The 16,181-nt window shown below is 43.5% G+C and overlaps 1 protein-coding gene across 1 annotated transcript in view; it reads right to left on the bottom strand.

Annotated features, from left to right (window-relative positions):
- MKRN2 (makorin ring finger protein 2) overlaps positions 1-16,181 on the bottom strand; it is a 382,638-nt gene that overhangs the window by 19,955 nt on the left and 346,502 nt on the right. The window contains exon 6 of the mRNA XM_044076413.1: positions 585-729. Within this exon, the coding sequence (XP_043932348.1) occupies positions 585-729 (145 nt within the window). The remainder of the gene's footprint in view (positions 1-584; positions 730-16,181) is intronic.

Genomic DNA, 16,181 nt, shown 5'->3' with positions numbered 1-16,181 from the left:
CAGCTCTGGGTCCTAAGTGACAGTGCAACATCAAGCAAACACATCAGCAAATAAATTTGCTTCATTAAGCTGATAACTTAAGGAAGAAAAAATGACACTTATTTTCCCCCTCCCCACATATTGGATATAGGTTTTCCATCCACAGCACCATTTTTTTCACCAAATTTCTTTCCTTATAGCCTCCCTTAGACAGAGCTGGGACTGGGATTGTGGACAGATGGAGTTGTCATACATGCATAGAGATGCAGTAATGTCAATCTAAGATGAGTGTGTGTGAACAGGTACACTACTGTGCCCTCTAATCCTCTTGAGATGACAAGCCATAACATTTCTACTGTCAGCTCTAGAAGGTTTCCCCTTTCTAGTGCTAGATGTTTCTCCTGCCTCAGAAAAGGAAAGCAGAATTTTGAATGCTTTAGCCCTCCCCACTATAGATGGTCTTTTCTTGGCCAGGTCACTGGTGACACTAATCCATAACTAGCTTCAGTGCTGGTCTGCTTGTGAAAACATGGCATGCTTTTGAGAAAAAAAATGAATGGATTGTACAGTGTTATAAAATATATATATAGCAAAGTTCTCCTTACTCTGACACTGCCCTCTGAACTGAACTGTTTCCTAGGCTTCTCTGGCTGTGCAATTGTCCCATCTGGGTAAGCATGCAGGTAAAGGCAGTTTCCTCCAAATGGACAAGTCCCTTTCCCTTGTTCAAAGTACTTGCAGGCTTTTTTGCTGAAGGGAGAATAAAAAGACAAGATATTTTTTATTAAACATACAGATGACAAAAATGACATTCACTTTTTAAACATCTGTTTAAAATCCGTCATAATTCTAGAAATGTATTTGTGCTCCTACCCATCTGGTTAAGCATGCAGTAAAGACAGATTCTTCATAACAGACAAGTCATTTTTCCTTGCTAAAGGTACTTAGAGATTTTTTTTCTGAAGCCAAAGCAAAGCTAGTTATTTTTACAAAGCACACAGATGCATGAAATATATTCACTTCTTTTTACATCCATTTAAAATCAGTCAACGTCTAGAAACAACAAGCATTTGGTCAACCATTTTACATACATAGACAAATGAGCTGGCAATATTCTCATTGTTGCTGCTGTGAGCTCACTGCAATGGCCCCAACAGCAGCAGTTTATTCCAATTCAGATTAATACCACATTGCAGCTGAAGTGTTTCTGAGATCATGGAACCTTGGGGGTAGTGAAGGTTTCCCCTTGTTTCCATGGTTCAACGAGCTTGGAGTTAGTATAAAAGAGTTGTGAGGTTGCAGAAGATTCTGCACCCCTGCAAAAACACAAATTTTTCCCCATTGCTAAAGTTAATTTTTGCAACAGTTGACTTTACAGCAGCAATACTGTAATACTATACGTTTGATCAGAAGCCATGAATCTCAGCTGCCACAACCTTCCCCCCTCCCCCTCTTGCATCCATCACAGGCATTTCATTTTTGAATCAGTAGTCTTGCTCCAAAACACTCCAGCCTATTCCAACTGCATGCTACCTTGTCTGTGAAACAGCACCTCTGTATATTCAAACTGAAACCTCTTCCTTCAATTTATCACTGTGGACTCTCCCTTTCAGCACACCTACAAAAGATTTTTCTCTTGCCTTCCTGTCACCCAAATAAAAACAAATGGAGAGAGACCTAAGCTCTTCCAGTCTAGGCCCACAGTCTTGTCATTCAACCTCTTCAACATCCTCAAAGCTCCTCCCTGTACTCTTTCTAGTACCCGCTTCTTTGTTCCTATGCAGCCTCCAAAATGGGATTCAATATTTCAGTGACAGTCAGAGCAGCTGTTTGAAGAGTAACAGCATAATCTCCCTGGCATCTATATCTGTCTCGATGTGGCTCAACATCCTATTTGCCTTACCTATCGCTTCGTTCTAGATCTGAGAGTTTATTACCACTACAACTACTTCTAGATCTTTATTTTGCCAACTTGCTTTGAGAAGGAATCCTCCAGTGCTGTTTGTATATTTATTTACTGAATGTGTCCAGTGGAGTAGAGCAGTTATTAATACTGACCAATTTGAGCCTCAGACCAGGTCAAGTCAAAATATGCAATATTTATGAAATGGGAACAAGGGAGTCACCCCAACCCAGACGGCAACAATCAACTCTCAAATCAGTACACAAAAAGAAAGGGAAAGGAGGAAGGGTACCCAACTGCATAACTTAATTAAATTGAGCATCTATATTCATGGCACGTTCCTAACACATCGTTACTATGTTCATCAGAATATTCACTGTTGCAGTCCTTAGACTTGGGAAGATTTCCAAAGCACAAAATTCTAGTGGGAACAAAACCAGTCACTAGCAAATGATGTCTTGAAGGATGGCAGAAGCAAAGCTTGCCCCGGACTATAGGCTGATCCTAAGTTATAGTAACTGGTAACCCGTGTGGAAAGAATACCAAGTAGTTACTTCTAAAATGACTTGTGTAGTAACCCCTATTAAGGAAGGCTGTGCTGGCAGCAGTAGCTGTAATACAGTGTGACCTAAACTGGTTCGGGTAGGTTTGCCACAATGTACGTGACAAAATGAAATGCAATGGGCTATTTAGGGGAGGTCTGCCTGTGAACAGAACTGCTCTCTTTCCTCCTTACAAAAGAAACAAACAGCTGATCAGACTTTGTGAACTAATTTATTCTGTAAATGTAGTATTTCAACTGTCTATGCATACGAGGGGAATGCAGGATTCTTTCTCTTGAATTCTGTGGTTTTAGGGAAAAATTGACAACTGAATAAACTAAATTAAAGTAATATCTGATACCACCTGTGAGTCAGTAAAGACTGGTAACCTTCAGGACATGAGCAATTTACTTGAATAACCCTTGATGTTAGGTAGTCCAATCTCACCTTCATTTTTACATATGGGTTTGGAGCTGTACCTCGGCTCCGACTCAGCCGACTTACAAGCTGGAAGACTTCTGGTTGGCTCGTGGCTAAGCAGGTATCTCATGGTGCACCAGTGCAATCCCCAGATCTCGTTTGCCGCATCGACGAGTTCAGATGTGCTTCTTTTGGCTCTGGCTAAGTCCTTTTCAAATTCTTTACATTCATAGTGGACATTGCATATTTAGTGTTATTTAGTGTTGTTATCTTATAGGCTTTTGCCTAAGTTGTCCTTGTGGACTTTTTTGACTGTAGTAGTATTAGTATCCTGTGTACCAGTTAGTTAGGTGCCATTGCATATTTTGCTTAGGTAGAGCGCTAGTTTTGGCGTTTTTTTTCCGCTCAATCAACAGGGGCTCCTGTTGATTTATTTGTACTGCTCGGACCCTTTTGGTCTCTGTTGACTGTTAACTTGTTGTCTTTGGCGGGGATCCGCTAAGGTGATACTAACAGGATTGCTGTTGCTAATTGCTGCCTTTCAGTAGGTTACAGAAAAATTTGTATTTTTGACATCTCAATTTTTTTCCTATGTGACTGAACCTCTGCGTGTGTCTGTGTTAAATACTTGGTCTGTTTAAGTTTGAAGACCTAGTTTCTGTTACACCGGGCTAGGCCCGTTTAACTTAGAGGACCTAGTCCTCATGTAACTCTTCTGCACGGCTAGGCCCGTTTTAGTTAGAGGACCTAGTCCTCATTTATTCTCTCTCTCCCTATCTCCCCTCTGGTTTTGCGTGTGTGTGTCTGCAATGTCTAAGGATAGCAAGGAGCATAAACCCTCTGGGTTCAAAAAATGCATGAAATACTCCCAGAAGATGTCGTTAATGGATGGCCACAGTAGATGTGTCTACTGTTTGGGGACCATCCACTTGAAAGAATCAAGTTTGTTCTGTCATGCTTTCTTTCCTACAATTTTACAGGAGAGAAAGAAAAAGCTGATACTCAAGGATCTCTTGAAACCAACCTTTGAGGAAGCTTTATCTAGTTTGTCGGCTTCCTCCAAGTCCACTAAATCCAGATTGGAGTCAAAATCAAAATCTTCAAAAAGGCCTTCTCCAGCACTGGCTGGTGTCTCGGAGCCGCCTGCCAAATTACCAAAATCTGCCTCCTCGACAACTCAGTCTTCAGAGCCGAAGGAGAGCTTCTTGGTATCAGAGTCAGTCACAGGTGCTTTGGTGCTGACTTCTGAACCACTGGAAATAGCAGTTGACTATACTGCTCGGTGCCGTTCTGTAGAATCCCTACCGGTCTCCTTGCTAATCAAGTATCTAGTGCCTCCTAGGTCAAGATCCCCTACTTTATCTTCCAGAACTTCCAGGAGCCTTTTGGCAGAAGATGTGGAGAGGGTAGTACTGAGACTCCTGAAGTCGTCTGCTCTGCCTAAATTTTTGTTGTTTCTGACCCAGTTGGTTCCGGAGCCACTCGATCCAGTTTTGCCCTCGTCTGTTATTCCTCCTCAGAGCCTTGTTGGCCTTTTGGAGTCGGAGTGCTTGTTACCAGCGGAGGAACTCTTGGTTCCAGCTCCCCTTGCTGTTGCATTGGAAGCTCTTCTGTCGGCGCAGATGGGGAGGGTTGGAATCGATCTTCTTCGGTTCTGAGCCTTCCTCTCGGTGCGTCCGCCACGGTGAGCTCGGACCCTGCATCTATCTCAGAGCCGATGGCTCTAGCTCTGCTGCCAACCTTTGTCTCTTCAGAGCGGGGGGAGGTATTCGGTGCTGGAGAGGTTGGCCTTCGAGGTGATGAGCGCGCTGTCTCAACCTACAGTCCCTGCCAGTGGTACAAGCACTCTTCCCCCCAGGCCACCCACTTCAGTCTCAGCACCTACTCTCTCCGGAGACAGCAAGCCCCATTTTCCAAGACCTCCCCAGAATGTCCCTTCGAGGAGTCCCCCAGGAAGAGGGTATGCAAGAAGAAGCATATTGACTCCCAGGATGAGTCTCTGACATCGGACACTGACCTCGAGTCGGAAGGGTCTCCCAAGTTGTCCTCTGAAGATGTCTCCTTTGTGGACATCCTGGAGATCCTTAAGCAGAGGTGCGACTGGCCCACTGTCAACCCTTCTGAAGAGGAGTCGGTGCACCTGAAGGCTTTCGGGTCTCAACCCTCTGCCTCTTGGGTGTCTCCACCTTTCGACAAACTAATGGATCTGGTTAGTCGGAAGGTGTGGGATACTCCCGATGCTGTGGAGCCAGTCTCCAGGAGACCAAATAAGTTTCTGTCTGTCCCTCCTGGAAAAGAGTTCTTGTCTAAGGGCGTTCCCAAAGATGCCATGGAGTTGGCGGAGACTTCTTCCGTTTTTCATCCACCCACCAAGGAGTCTAGACAGATGAACAGATTTGGGAAGCATGTATTTAGTTCAGTGGCATTTACATTTCTATTTCTGAACTATCTTACTCACTTCACGAGGTTGCAGAGGGATCTCCTCAAGGAGTTAGGAGATTCCATACAGGGTGCTTGTCCTGAGGGAGTCCCTGATAGGATTTCTGCTCAGTTGTCCACCGTAAATTCTGTAGTTAACTCCTCCATGCGGCTGATCTCCCATGCAGCTGATGGAGCGAGCAGAGCAGTGGGTTCAGGAGTTGCCCTTAGGTGCCACTACTGGATGTGCCTGTGTAATTTTGCGGAGCTGTTCAAGTCTACGTTCACCAATGCCCCGTTTGATGGTTCCTCTTTGTTTGGCCCCAAGGTGAAAGAAACACTCACTCGGTGTGAGCAGGAAGGAAAGACTCTCTCTGACGTGGGAGTTCGTTTTACCGTTCCCTCTCGACCATACCCCAAAGGTCAAAGGGGAGGTAAAATGTGGTTCAAAAAGTCCCAGAGGGTCTTTCCGGACACAGAGTGAATCCTCCTTCACAGGCAGAGGAGGAGGAAATGGTAGATGTCACCCTAGAGGCAGGGGTGGACCGCAATACCAGCAAGGCTTTCGAGGGCGGCCTTATCAGCGCTCCTGATGTGGGGCCCAAATGCATTTCTCTGGGGCAAGTCGCGGGTCGCATCTCTTTGTATCAGAAGCCTGGCTAAATATCACCCAAGACAAGTGGTTACAAAGAGTTGTTACCAGAGGCTATATCATACCTTTTCTCTTCCACCGTTTGTTTCCAAAAAAGATCCCAGATGTTCCAACCAATCACAGGGATCAGGCAACTGTGGACATCAACAAGTTACTCTTAAGAGTCATCCAGCCTGTCCCAGCAGACTAGACAGGATCCAGAACTTACTCCAGGTTCTTTTTAGTCCCAAAACAAACTGGAGGCCAATTTTGGACCTCAGCAGATTAAACGAATTCGTGAAGAAGGACAAGTTTCGGATGGTCACACTGCAGTCAATACTCCCGTTGTTAGGGAAAGGCTATTGTATGTGCTCTCTGGATCTCCAAGATGCCTACTACCATATAAAAATGGACAAGGCATCAAGTAGATATCTGCTCTTCTGGCTGGGAGCCAGTCATTATCAGTTTCGTGCTCTGCCCTTTGGTCTCACCACAGCCCCCAGGGTGTTCACCAAATGCATGGCAGTAGTGACAGCTCACTTGAGACATCAGGGATTCCAGGTGTTTCCGTATTTGGACGACTGGCTTCTGACCGACCCTACCAGGCATCTACTCATCCAAAAAGTACAGTTTTGTACCTACCATAAATGTAGATGTTCGGGTGTATACACTGCTGCAGTCATTACACTTGGGTTATCCTGCCGTCAGGTGGTTCCCCAGTCGGCCTGAGTTCCAAAGTCTTGGTCTGGCGTCGGTTGCTGTCGCCTCCTCCCTGACGTCAGTGCGACAGGGGTATATAAGATGCAGCCGACACCATTTTCTTCAGTTTTTCTTGCCCCAGATGTCAGGTGCCCCCAAATAGGTAGGCAATTCAAATTGCTAATAAAAACATACATAAGAAAAGCAAACAACTACTTTCAGTTACCAGCAAATACTCCCCATACGTAGTAAACGGTAGAAGACATAGGTACGTACCAGCAAGTAAGAGGGGAAGGAGGGAGGGTAACCTGGACTGCAGCAGTGTATACACTCGAACATCTACCTTTATGGTAGGTACAAAACTGTACTACATTCATCGTGTTACACTGCTGCAGTCATTACACTTGGGTAGAATCCCAAAGCTGAGGTAGAGTGGCTGGTTCTATAAAGTATTAGGGGTGGCTATACAGCCCTGCAATACAGCAGTGGCGAAGCCAGCTCTGGATTTAGAGTATAAAGGCAGATGGTAATGCTTGGTGAAGGTATGCACAGAACTCCATGTTGCTGCTTCCAAAATATCCTTGGTAGGTACTCCTCTGAGGTAGGCAGTTGAAGTGGCTGTTGCCCTGGTGGAGTGAAATCTAATGCTGTAATGCTGCTAGGCACAGGTTTCCCATGGTGTATATAGCAGAAATGTATACAATGTCCTATCCATTTTGAAATAGTCTGTTTTGAAATGGCTTTTCCCTGTGCTCCTGCAGCATATGCTACCAATAATTGCTCAGATTTTCTGAAAGCTTTGGTTTTGTCCAAGTAGAAGCGTAACTGCCTGTGAATGTCCAAAGAATGCAGTAGTCTCTCCCCTTTATTCTGTGGTTTTGGATAAAAGGTTGGCAAGTGAATAGTTTGGTTTAGAGCCACACTTGATACCACCTTTGGCATAAATATAGGGCTAGTTCTTAAAGACACCCTGTCCTGATGGAAAATGAGGAAAGGTTCCACTGCCATTAGTGCCTGTAATTCTGAAACTCTTCGTGCTGATGTTATTGCCAGGAGCAGAGCAGTTTTCCAAGAGATGTATTTTAATTCTGCTGTGTTAGCTGGCTCAAAAGGAGGTAAAGTTAATTTTTCCAAAACAAAGTTGAGGTCCCAAGTTGGAGTAGGTGCTCTACTTATCTTACTTATATTACTTAGGTCTTATGTTTTTAGCCCCTCTGAGGTACTGTTTTAGCAAAGGATTAGAAAAAAATGGTGGATCCATGTTGTAATGAGCAGATATGGCAGAGGCGTGGATCTTGATGGATGAAAAGGAGAGGCCTTTGTCCAGCATCTCAGTTAAATATTGTAGTATCTGAGGAATGTTTGGGACAAGAGGGTCAAGGCTGTGAGCCTGGTTCCAGGCACAGAATCCCTTCCATTTATCTGAATAGGCTTTCCTGGTACTAGGCCTTCTGGCATCCAGAATGACATTCATAACAGCTTTGGAGAGAGGCATTGCTTGCTTGGCTAAGGAATCTTCCATGCAGCTAGGTTTAAGGTCTTTAGCTGGCTGTGAAGTATCTGATTGTTGTGCTGAGTCAGCAGATGTGGGTTTTGAGGCAAACTCCAGGGTGGCTCTTTTGCTAAGCTCTTTAAGCTTGGGTACCAGTGCTGGCGTGGCCAGTCTGGTGCAATCAGGATCATCTTTGGCTCTTCTTGCCTGGCTTTTATGAGTACCTTTGGAAGGAGAGGTAGTGGTGGGAAATCGTATACTTGTAGGTTTTTCCAGCTGAATGAGAGGGCATCCACTTTCCATGCTTGTGGATGGTAACTCCTTGTGCAAAATTTGTGTAGCTGGCAATTCATTGGGGATGCAAATAGATCTATGTCCGGGCTCCACCATTTCTGTGTTATAATTCTGAATATTTGTGGATTTAATTCCCATTCGTGGGGATCCATGATGTTTCTGCTTAAGTCGTCTGCCATGTGTTTTTCTCTCCTGGCAGGAATTGTGCTTGCAGATGAACTTGATAGTTTAGAGCTGTGTTCCACAAGGTCAAGGCTTGTCTGCAGTGGGAGTAGGAGTGAGTGCCCCCTTGCTTGTTTATGTACCACATAACTGTGGTGTTGTCTGTCTTTAGTAATAGTTGTCCTGAATGCAGCAGGTCCTTGAAAGCTATAAGGGCATTTTGTACAGCTAGCATCTCTTTTTGATTGATGTAAAGATGCCTTTGTTTTGCGGGCCACTTGCCCTGAATACATTTTCCTGCAATGTGTGCTCCCGAGGCGTAATCCGATGCATCTGTTGTCAGTGTTTGCCTGGCTGTGGGTTGAGTAAAAGGCTGTCCCTTGTTGAGGTGACAAGCTTGAGTCCACCACTGAAACTCCTGTTGAAGGCAAGGAATTAGTGGTATAACTGTTTCCAAACCTTGACAGTGTTGAGACCATACACTCTTTAGGTACCATTGTAGTTTCCTCATATGCAGTCTGGCATATTGAATTAGTAGTATGCAAGATGCCATGTAACCCAAGGCCTGCAGAATTTTTCTTGCAGGGAGTTGGGTCTTTGTTGCCATCAACTGAAAGTATTGAGTCAGTTGTCCTTGCTTGTCTGGCGTGAGATAAGCCATCTGGGCCGTTGTGTTCAAGCTGGCACCCAGGAATATTATTTCTTGTGAGGGCACTAGTTTTGATTTCTTTTCGTTTACTGTGTACCCCAGGCAACTTAATAACTTTTTTACAAATGCCAGATGCTTTAGAAGAATGTCCTTGCTCACTGCTTGAATCAGGCAGTCGTCCAGGTACGGATAAATTTGAATTCCTTTCTGTCTGCAAAATGCAATTACTGGTGCCAGGCACTTTGTGAAGACCCTGGGCGCAGTAGATACGCCAAAGGGCAGTGCAGAGAATTGATAGTGCATTGAACCAGTTGTGAATCTGAGGTATCTTCTGCAGTTTTGTCTGATCGGTACATGCAGGTATGCCTCCTTGAGGTCCAAGGTCACGAGCCAAGCTTTCTTGCCCAGCATGGGAAGAAGCTGCTGTACTGTCAACATTTTGAATTTCGGAATATCCAGATAAGTGTTTAGAGAAGAAAGATCCAGAATGGCACTCCAGGCTTTGTCCTTTCTGGGAAGCAGAAAGAGTCTTGAGTAAAATCCTTGTCCTTGCTCCTGTGGTGGTATCCTTTGAGTAGCTCTCATGTCCATGAGTGCTGTAATTTGTTTTTGAGCCTCTGCCCATTGATTTGGTGGCAGATTTGGCATTCCTTTTAACCTTGGCAGAGTGTGGAAGTGGAACCTGTAACCTTGAGATACAATTTTGAGAACCCATTTGTCTTTGGTGATCCAATGCCAATTGTGATAGAAAAGTGCCAGTTTTCCTCCCAAGGGGACTGCCAAGAGAGAACTGTTTGGCAGCTGTAGTGGGAAGTCATTGCGGCTGCTTTTTATATGGTTGGGGCCTGTCTTCCCCTTCTTTCTGGCCTGGTGCACCCCACTGTCGAGGCCTGTAAGGACCTTGTGGTTGACCTCTACCTCTTGGACGTCTGTATCTGCCCCTTTGAGGTTTGTCTATAACTGGAAAGGACCAATTCTTTGTTGGCCAATTTCTGCTAAATCGAGGAGGCTGAACCTGTAAGAAATCCTTCACTGTTTGCATTGATTTTGCCTTATCCTCCATTTTCTTTAATACCTCTTCTGCCTTAACTCCAAATAACACATCCCGCTGCAAAGGCGCATCCAATAATTTTGCTTTAACATGATCTGATAACGTATGTTCTTTTTAACCAAGTATGTCTTCTAATGACAGAGCCTGTAACTGCCGCTCTACAGGAGGCCTCTAAAGAATCAAAATCACATTGCAAAGTACGTTTCCCACTTGTTCAGCTGCATGCAACAAATCCTGCATTTCTTTATTAGGAGGATCTGAATCTGGAAGCATTTTTTGTTTCAACTGAAACATCAAAAATTGCTGATATTTTAGCATGTGAAATTGGCAATTTAAAGCTCTCATTGCTGAAGTTGCAGACGTATATACTTTCTTTCCCCATCTGTCTAATGCTCTGGAATCTCTGTCAGAGGGAACTGGATTTTTTGCTGATGAGGCCTTAATCCCTTTGGGTCCCTGAGAAATAGTTTCAGGGCCAGCAACAGTGCTTTTATACAGAAATTTGTGTGAGTCAGGGACTCTGTAGTATCTGTCAGGTTTAACTGGGGCTGGAGGTAAGGAATCAGGATTTAAGCTGGATTCAGTATACACATAATCCACAATATCTAACACTGGCGGAATAGCAAGGGGTCTGTGTTGAGGTAATAAAAGGAAGTCTCGGAGCCTTTTCTTGGATTCTGAGTAATCCTGGCCTTCCCAATGGAAATGCTCCCTCATGGTATGTAAGGTTTCCCCAAAGGAGTAGTACTCAGGCGGAGAGGCTGATGGAATTAATTCCTCAGCATCAGATTCCTCATACGGTAGTAAAGAATAACCTAGGTCTGAGGATGAATCTGAAGAAATGGACAACTGGTCGGATGAGTCATAGTCTGCATCCTGTCTAGGCCTTTTATCAGGAGGGGGGTTGGGATCCCCTGATCAGAGTGATAAGGTCTTCGGCCATTTTGAGCATTTGTTTCTTAGGCATGGAGGCCTGTCCTGGAGAATGCTGTATTTGTTTCTTTGTTTTTAAAAGAGGCTTAGACTTAGCAGAGGGTTTAATGCTTAACTGAGTAGGTCGGAAAACACCCTCTGAAGCTGCGGGTTGCTCAGCTACTACAGATCCCCCTTGAAGGATTAGTTTCGGTAGGCTGAAAAACTTGTGCATCTGAAGGCCTAGCCATCTCCACGTAGGAGTTGGCGGCGGCCTGTGGTTCTGCAGAAGCGGTCATCAGGGGCTCCGACGGCGCCTCGCTGAAAACCGGACAACCGGCAACTGGCCTAGAAGAGGCTTCGTCGTCAGTTTTGGGCCTCGGATGCCTGTCCTTGTCTTTGCGCTTTTTAAGTATTCCGGTCGTCGGAAGTTCTGACGGCATGGTGTAATTGAATTTTCTGCCAAAATAATGTCGGGCAAAATCAAACCGATGTTTAATAGTGTGCTCGTTAGACCTAGCACAAAACCGACAACCAGTAACGTCGTCGTCTGGGCCTAGGCATGGGATACAATAGGAATGGAAATCCTTATGAGGTATTTGCTTCCCACAAGAAATACAGTTATTAACTTTTACTGACATCGGTCTGAGGCAAGAAAAAGTTTCCCCAACGGGGTACTTAGCTTTGTAGAAGACTTCGGTTCTGGATTCAAAATGAAAATCTCAGGAGTCGGCCGACCGGCACTTGCGAACTGCTTTTGCTTTGGGCACCGCGCGGCAAGAAAGAATGAAGAAAATGGCGTCGGCTGCATCTTATATACCCCTGTCGCACTGACGTCAGGGAGGAGGTGACAGCAACCAATGCCCGACCAAGACTTTGGAACTCAGCCTGACTGGGGAACCGCCTGACGGCAGGATAACCCAAGTGTAATGACTGCAGCAGTGCAACACGGTGAACATCAGGGACGCCACCATTCAACTTTGTGCTCAACTAGAGATCTCCATAAACTGGGAAAAATCTGCATTACTGCCCTCGCAATCTGTGATTTTTATAGGCGCAGAGTTAGACATAGTGGATATGACCATTCGCCTCCCCGCCGAAAGAGCACAAAACCTCATCTCACAAGTTCAGCTTCTTCTTCCGCTTCGGAAAGTCAAAGCAAATTGGGTTCTTCAGCTTCTCGGTACGATGGCCTCAACCAATCTGTTAACACCTTTAGACAGGTTTCACAAGAGAATCCTCCAATGGCTCCTGTCTTCCCAGTGGTCATTCCAATATCTACCACTGAGTCACCCTATCCTGCTGACGGAATCATGCAAAAAGGACCTTCTCTGGTGGATAGCCCCCAACCACTTGCTCATGGAAGCTCCCTTCGTTCCTGCTCAACCTGTTGCCACTGTGACCACGGATGCCTCCCAGGTCGGGAGGGGGGGGCATTATCTTGGAAGGACTGTCCGCGGCACATGGCAAGAACACGAGGCTCATCTGCATATCAATGTTCTGGAGATGAGGGCATTGCTTCTGACATTGCAAGCACTTCAGGACCTTCTTCCTCCAAGGACGATTGTAATACAATCGGATAACATGTCGGTTGTGTGGTATATCAACAAACAGGGCAGTACCAAATCTTATCCACTCTGTCGAGAGGCCATGCGAGTTTGGGAATGGGCAATTTCTTCCCAGTGCTTTCTGGTTGCAATGTACATTCCGGGGAAAACCAACGTGATAGCCGACAAGCTAAGCCAGACAATCTTACTGCCTCACGAGTGGTCGCTGAAATGGGAAATAGTGGAACAGATTTTCAAGAGATGGGGAAAGCCTTGCTGCGACCTTTTTGCCAGCCCAGTCAATTCCAAGTGCAGCAGCTATTCTTCCCCGATTCCCCCTCCGGGGGAAACACCCAGAGATGCTCTGGTCCACAATCGGCCCACGGGACTTCTCTATGCCTTTCCTACATTCCCACTTATCTTCAAAGTGATTCAGAAAGCCAATTGGCTGGGAAGCAAGTTGATCCTCATTGCTCCTTACTGGTCTCGTCGGGTCTGGTTCCCCTTCCTCGAGCCTCTTCTCCTGGATGATCCTTGGATACTGGACTCAGTTCCAGATCTATTGTCCCATATGTCGGGTTCGCTACATCCCACTCTCCACACCCTCAAATTGACAGCATGGCTGCTCCAGTTCCATCTCTAGTCAGGCTTCATGATGTTTCTTCCTCAGTGTGACATTTTCTTTTATCCTTGCATAAACCCTCAACCAGAAGGCTGTATGACAGTAAATGGAAAAGGTTTTCTATCTGGGCACAGAAAATGAGTGTGGATCCTTACACTGCTCCTACTCCTGTGATTCGGAGCTTTTTCAGCAGGGATCTGCCGCGGACACCATCAAAGTATAGTTGGCAGCAATCTCTCATTTTTATTTACACACACACACACAAATAAATATAAATATATATATATATATATATATATATACACACACACACACACACAAATATATATATATATATATATATATATATATATACACACACACACAAATATATATATATATATATATATATACACACACACACACACAAATATATATATATATATATATATATATATATATATATATATATATATATACATGCATACACACACACACATACATACATCTATATATATATATATATATATATATATATATATATATATATATAAATATTTATATATATTTATTATTTATTATTTTACATTTGGTGACCGGGCTAGTCTAACTGGATATATGTCCATTTTCAGTAGAGGCCTGGGGAGAAAAGCTCCAGGACAAAATAGATGAAAAAGTAAAAAAAAAAAAATTGTGTAGAATAAAAATAGAGTTTACATAGAAAAAACATACAAAATACTGGGATACATTTTCAAGACACTGGTTTGAATCATCTTAACACCCTATTAAAAAACACCCTCTGAAAAAACAAGAGTTTACATAGAAAAAACATACAGAATACTGATATACATTTTACAACACACTGGTTAGTAATCATCTACAAGATATAAACACCCTGGTTAATAATAAATACAAAAATAGAGAAGACAATAGTTAAATACTATTTACAAATATATAGAAAATGACATTCATAATGAGTCAAATCATAGAAGTTACAGATAAACTGTTCTGATTACATATACAACAAGTACAAAATTGACAAAAGAGGGAACATAAAAAAGTAATCAATCAGTTAGTCAGGGTTGTTACAAGGGCATAGCCATTTTGTTCTAAGGAGTATTTTCAGTTGTTGTTTGAAGAGGGGTAGAGAAGGAAGAGAAGTTAATTCAGTAGGTAGAATGTTCCAGTTTCTCCCAGTAGAGTTTGAGAACAGAGAATCACCTGCCAAGTTGTTTGACTTACTAATGCTAATTAACAATGTATTTGCTGATCGTAAGTTAGTGAGATTTTTATAGGGGGTGATGATATTTGAGAGTATTGGGGTATTATTTGGGTGGCAGAGGATCTTATGAGCAATGATAAGTTGACTACATTGAAGCTGATGAGGTAGTTCAAGCCATCCTAGTTGTTTCAGATTCTTACAGTGATGGGTTCTATAGGGAATACCAGTGGCAAATCTTGCAATGTTATTATAGGAGGTAGCTAGTTTGAGACAATTATGTTTTGACAGATTGGTAAGGATTGGTGAGGCATAAAGGAGTGTTGAGATTAGATGAGAATGGGCAATAGTAGATCTAGCTATTGGAGTGAGGAAGGATTTGACTCTATATAGAGAGCCCATTTTTCTGTTAACAGTTTTTATTGTGTTATTAATATGGGAGTCAAAGTTAAGGTTGTTGTCTATAGTAATTCCTAGAAGCTTAGTGGTAGTGTCAGGGGATATGAGGGTACCATTGTTAGAAGTAACAGAGAAATCAATAGGTATGTGCTTCCGGGTAGGGGTAAACAGCAGGAGCTTAGTTTTTTTAGGATTAAGGAGGAGGCAGTGTTTTAAGAACCATGACTCTATTGTGTGAAACATTTCCTGAGTTAAGGACTGTAGTTCTGATGAAGATTTGGCTGTGCAGATTATTGTTGAATCAACTGCATATTGTATACAGGTTGCATGAGGAGTAGCTTTGCAGAGATCATTAATAAAAATAAATAATAATAAAGGACCAAGAATAGAGCCCTGGGGAACACCTAGTGTAACTGGTAGGTGGGATGATAGATTATTTTCCCACATAACAGCTTGCTGTCTGTCACTTAGGTAGGAGCTAAACCATTGTACAGCTAGAGTATCGAGAGAAAGTGATTTAAGAATGTTAATAAGCAATGTGTGGTTAACCATAGCACAAGCTTTTGATAGATCATTAAATAGGGCTGAAGAGAGAGTATTATTATTACGATTTCTGTTAATAGTATGAGTGAAAGATAAGAGGGCTGTAGTGGTACTATGGTACGGTCTAAAGCCATGCTGGCTTTGTGCAAGTAGGTTATGTTTTAGTAAGTAGTCTAGAAGTTGATGATGAATACATTTTTCCATTATTTTTGCTAAGGGGGATATAGTAGGGCTATAGGTCGGTAGTTAGAGTATTCATTTGAGTTGCCTCCTTTATGTAGGGGGATAATGTGTGAGATTTTCCAGATGACTGGGATGGTTCCCTCATTAATGGTTCTATTTATTAGGATTGATATTGGATAAGCTCCTGCTTTGGCAGCTTTTTGCAGATATTGTGCTGGAATCTGGTCAGCAGAAGGAGTACAAGGCTTAAGTTTTAGAATGAGTTTGTGGATGAAATTAGTGGAGATGGGTTGGAATAGGAAAGTAGGAAGAGAGCTGGAGATGAGGTTAGGAAGGTTGGAGCTGTCAGGGGTTAGGTGGCTGGCTACAGATTGGATGGCTTCGGTAAAGAAGGTATTAAACGCATTAGCAGTTTGGGTGGGAGTTTCATGATTAGCACCAGTTGGGGTTGGTGTACTGCAGTGACCGAGGTGTAACAGACTATTGATACTTGCCCAGAATTTCTGGGGGTTGTTTAGGTTAGTTTGCTGCATTTTA

The sequence above is a fragment of the Protopterus annectens genome, chromosome 7.part0 (assembly GCF_019279795.1).
Source record: "Protopterus annectens isolate FY-2018-M chromosome 7.part0, PAN1.0, whole genome shotgun sequence".
Classification (NCBI taxonomy): domain Eukaryota; kingdom Metazoa; phylum Chordata; order Ceratodontiformes; family Protopteridae; genus Protopterus; species Protopterus annectens.
Note: the sequence above shows the minus strand (reverse complement) of the source record. Positions and strands in the feature narration are given on the sequence as shown.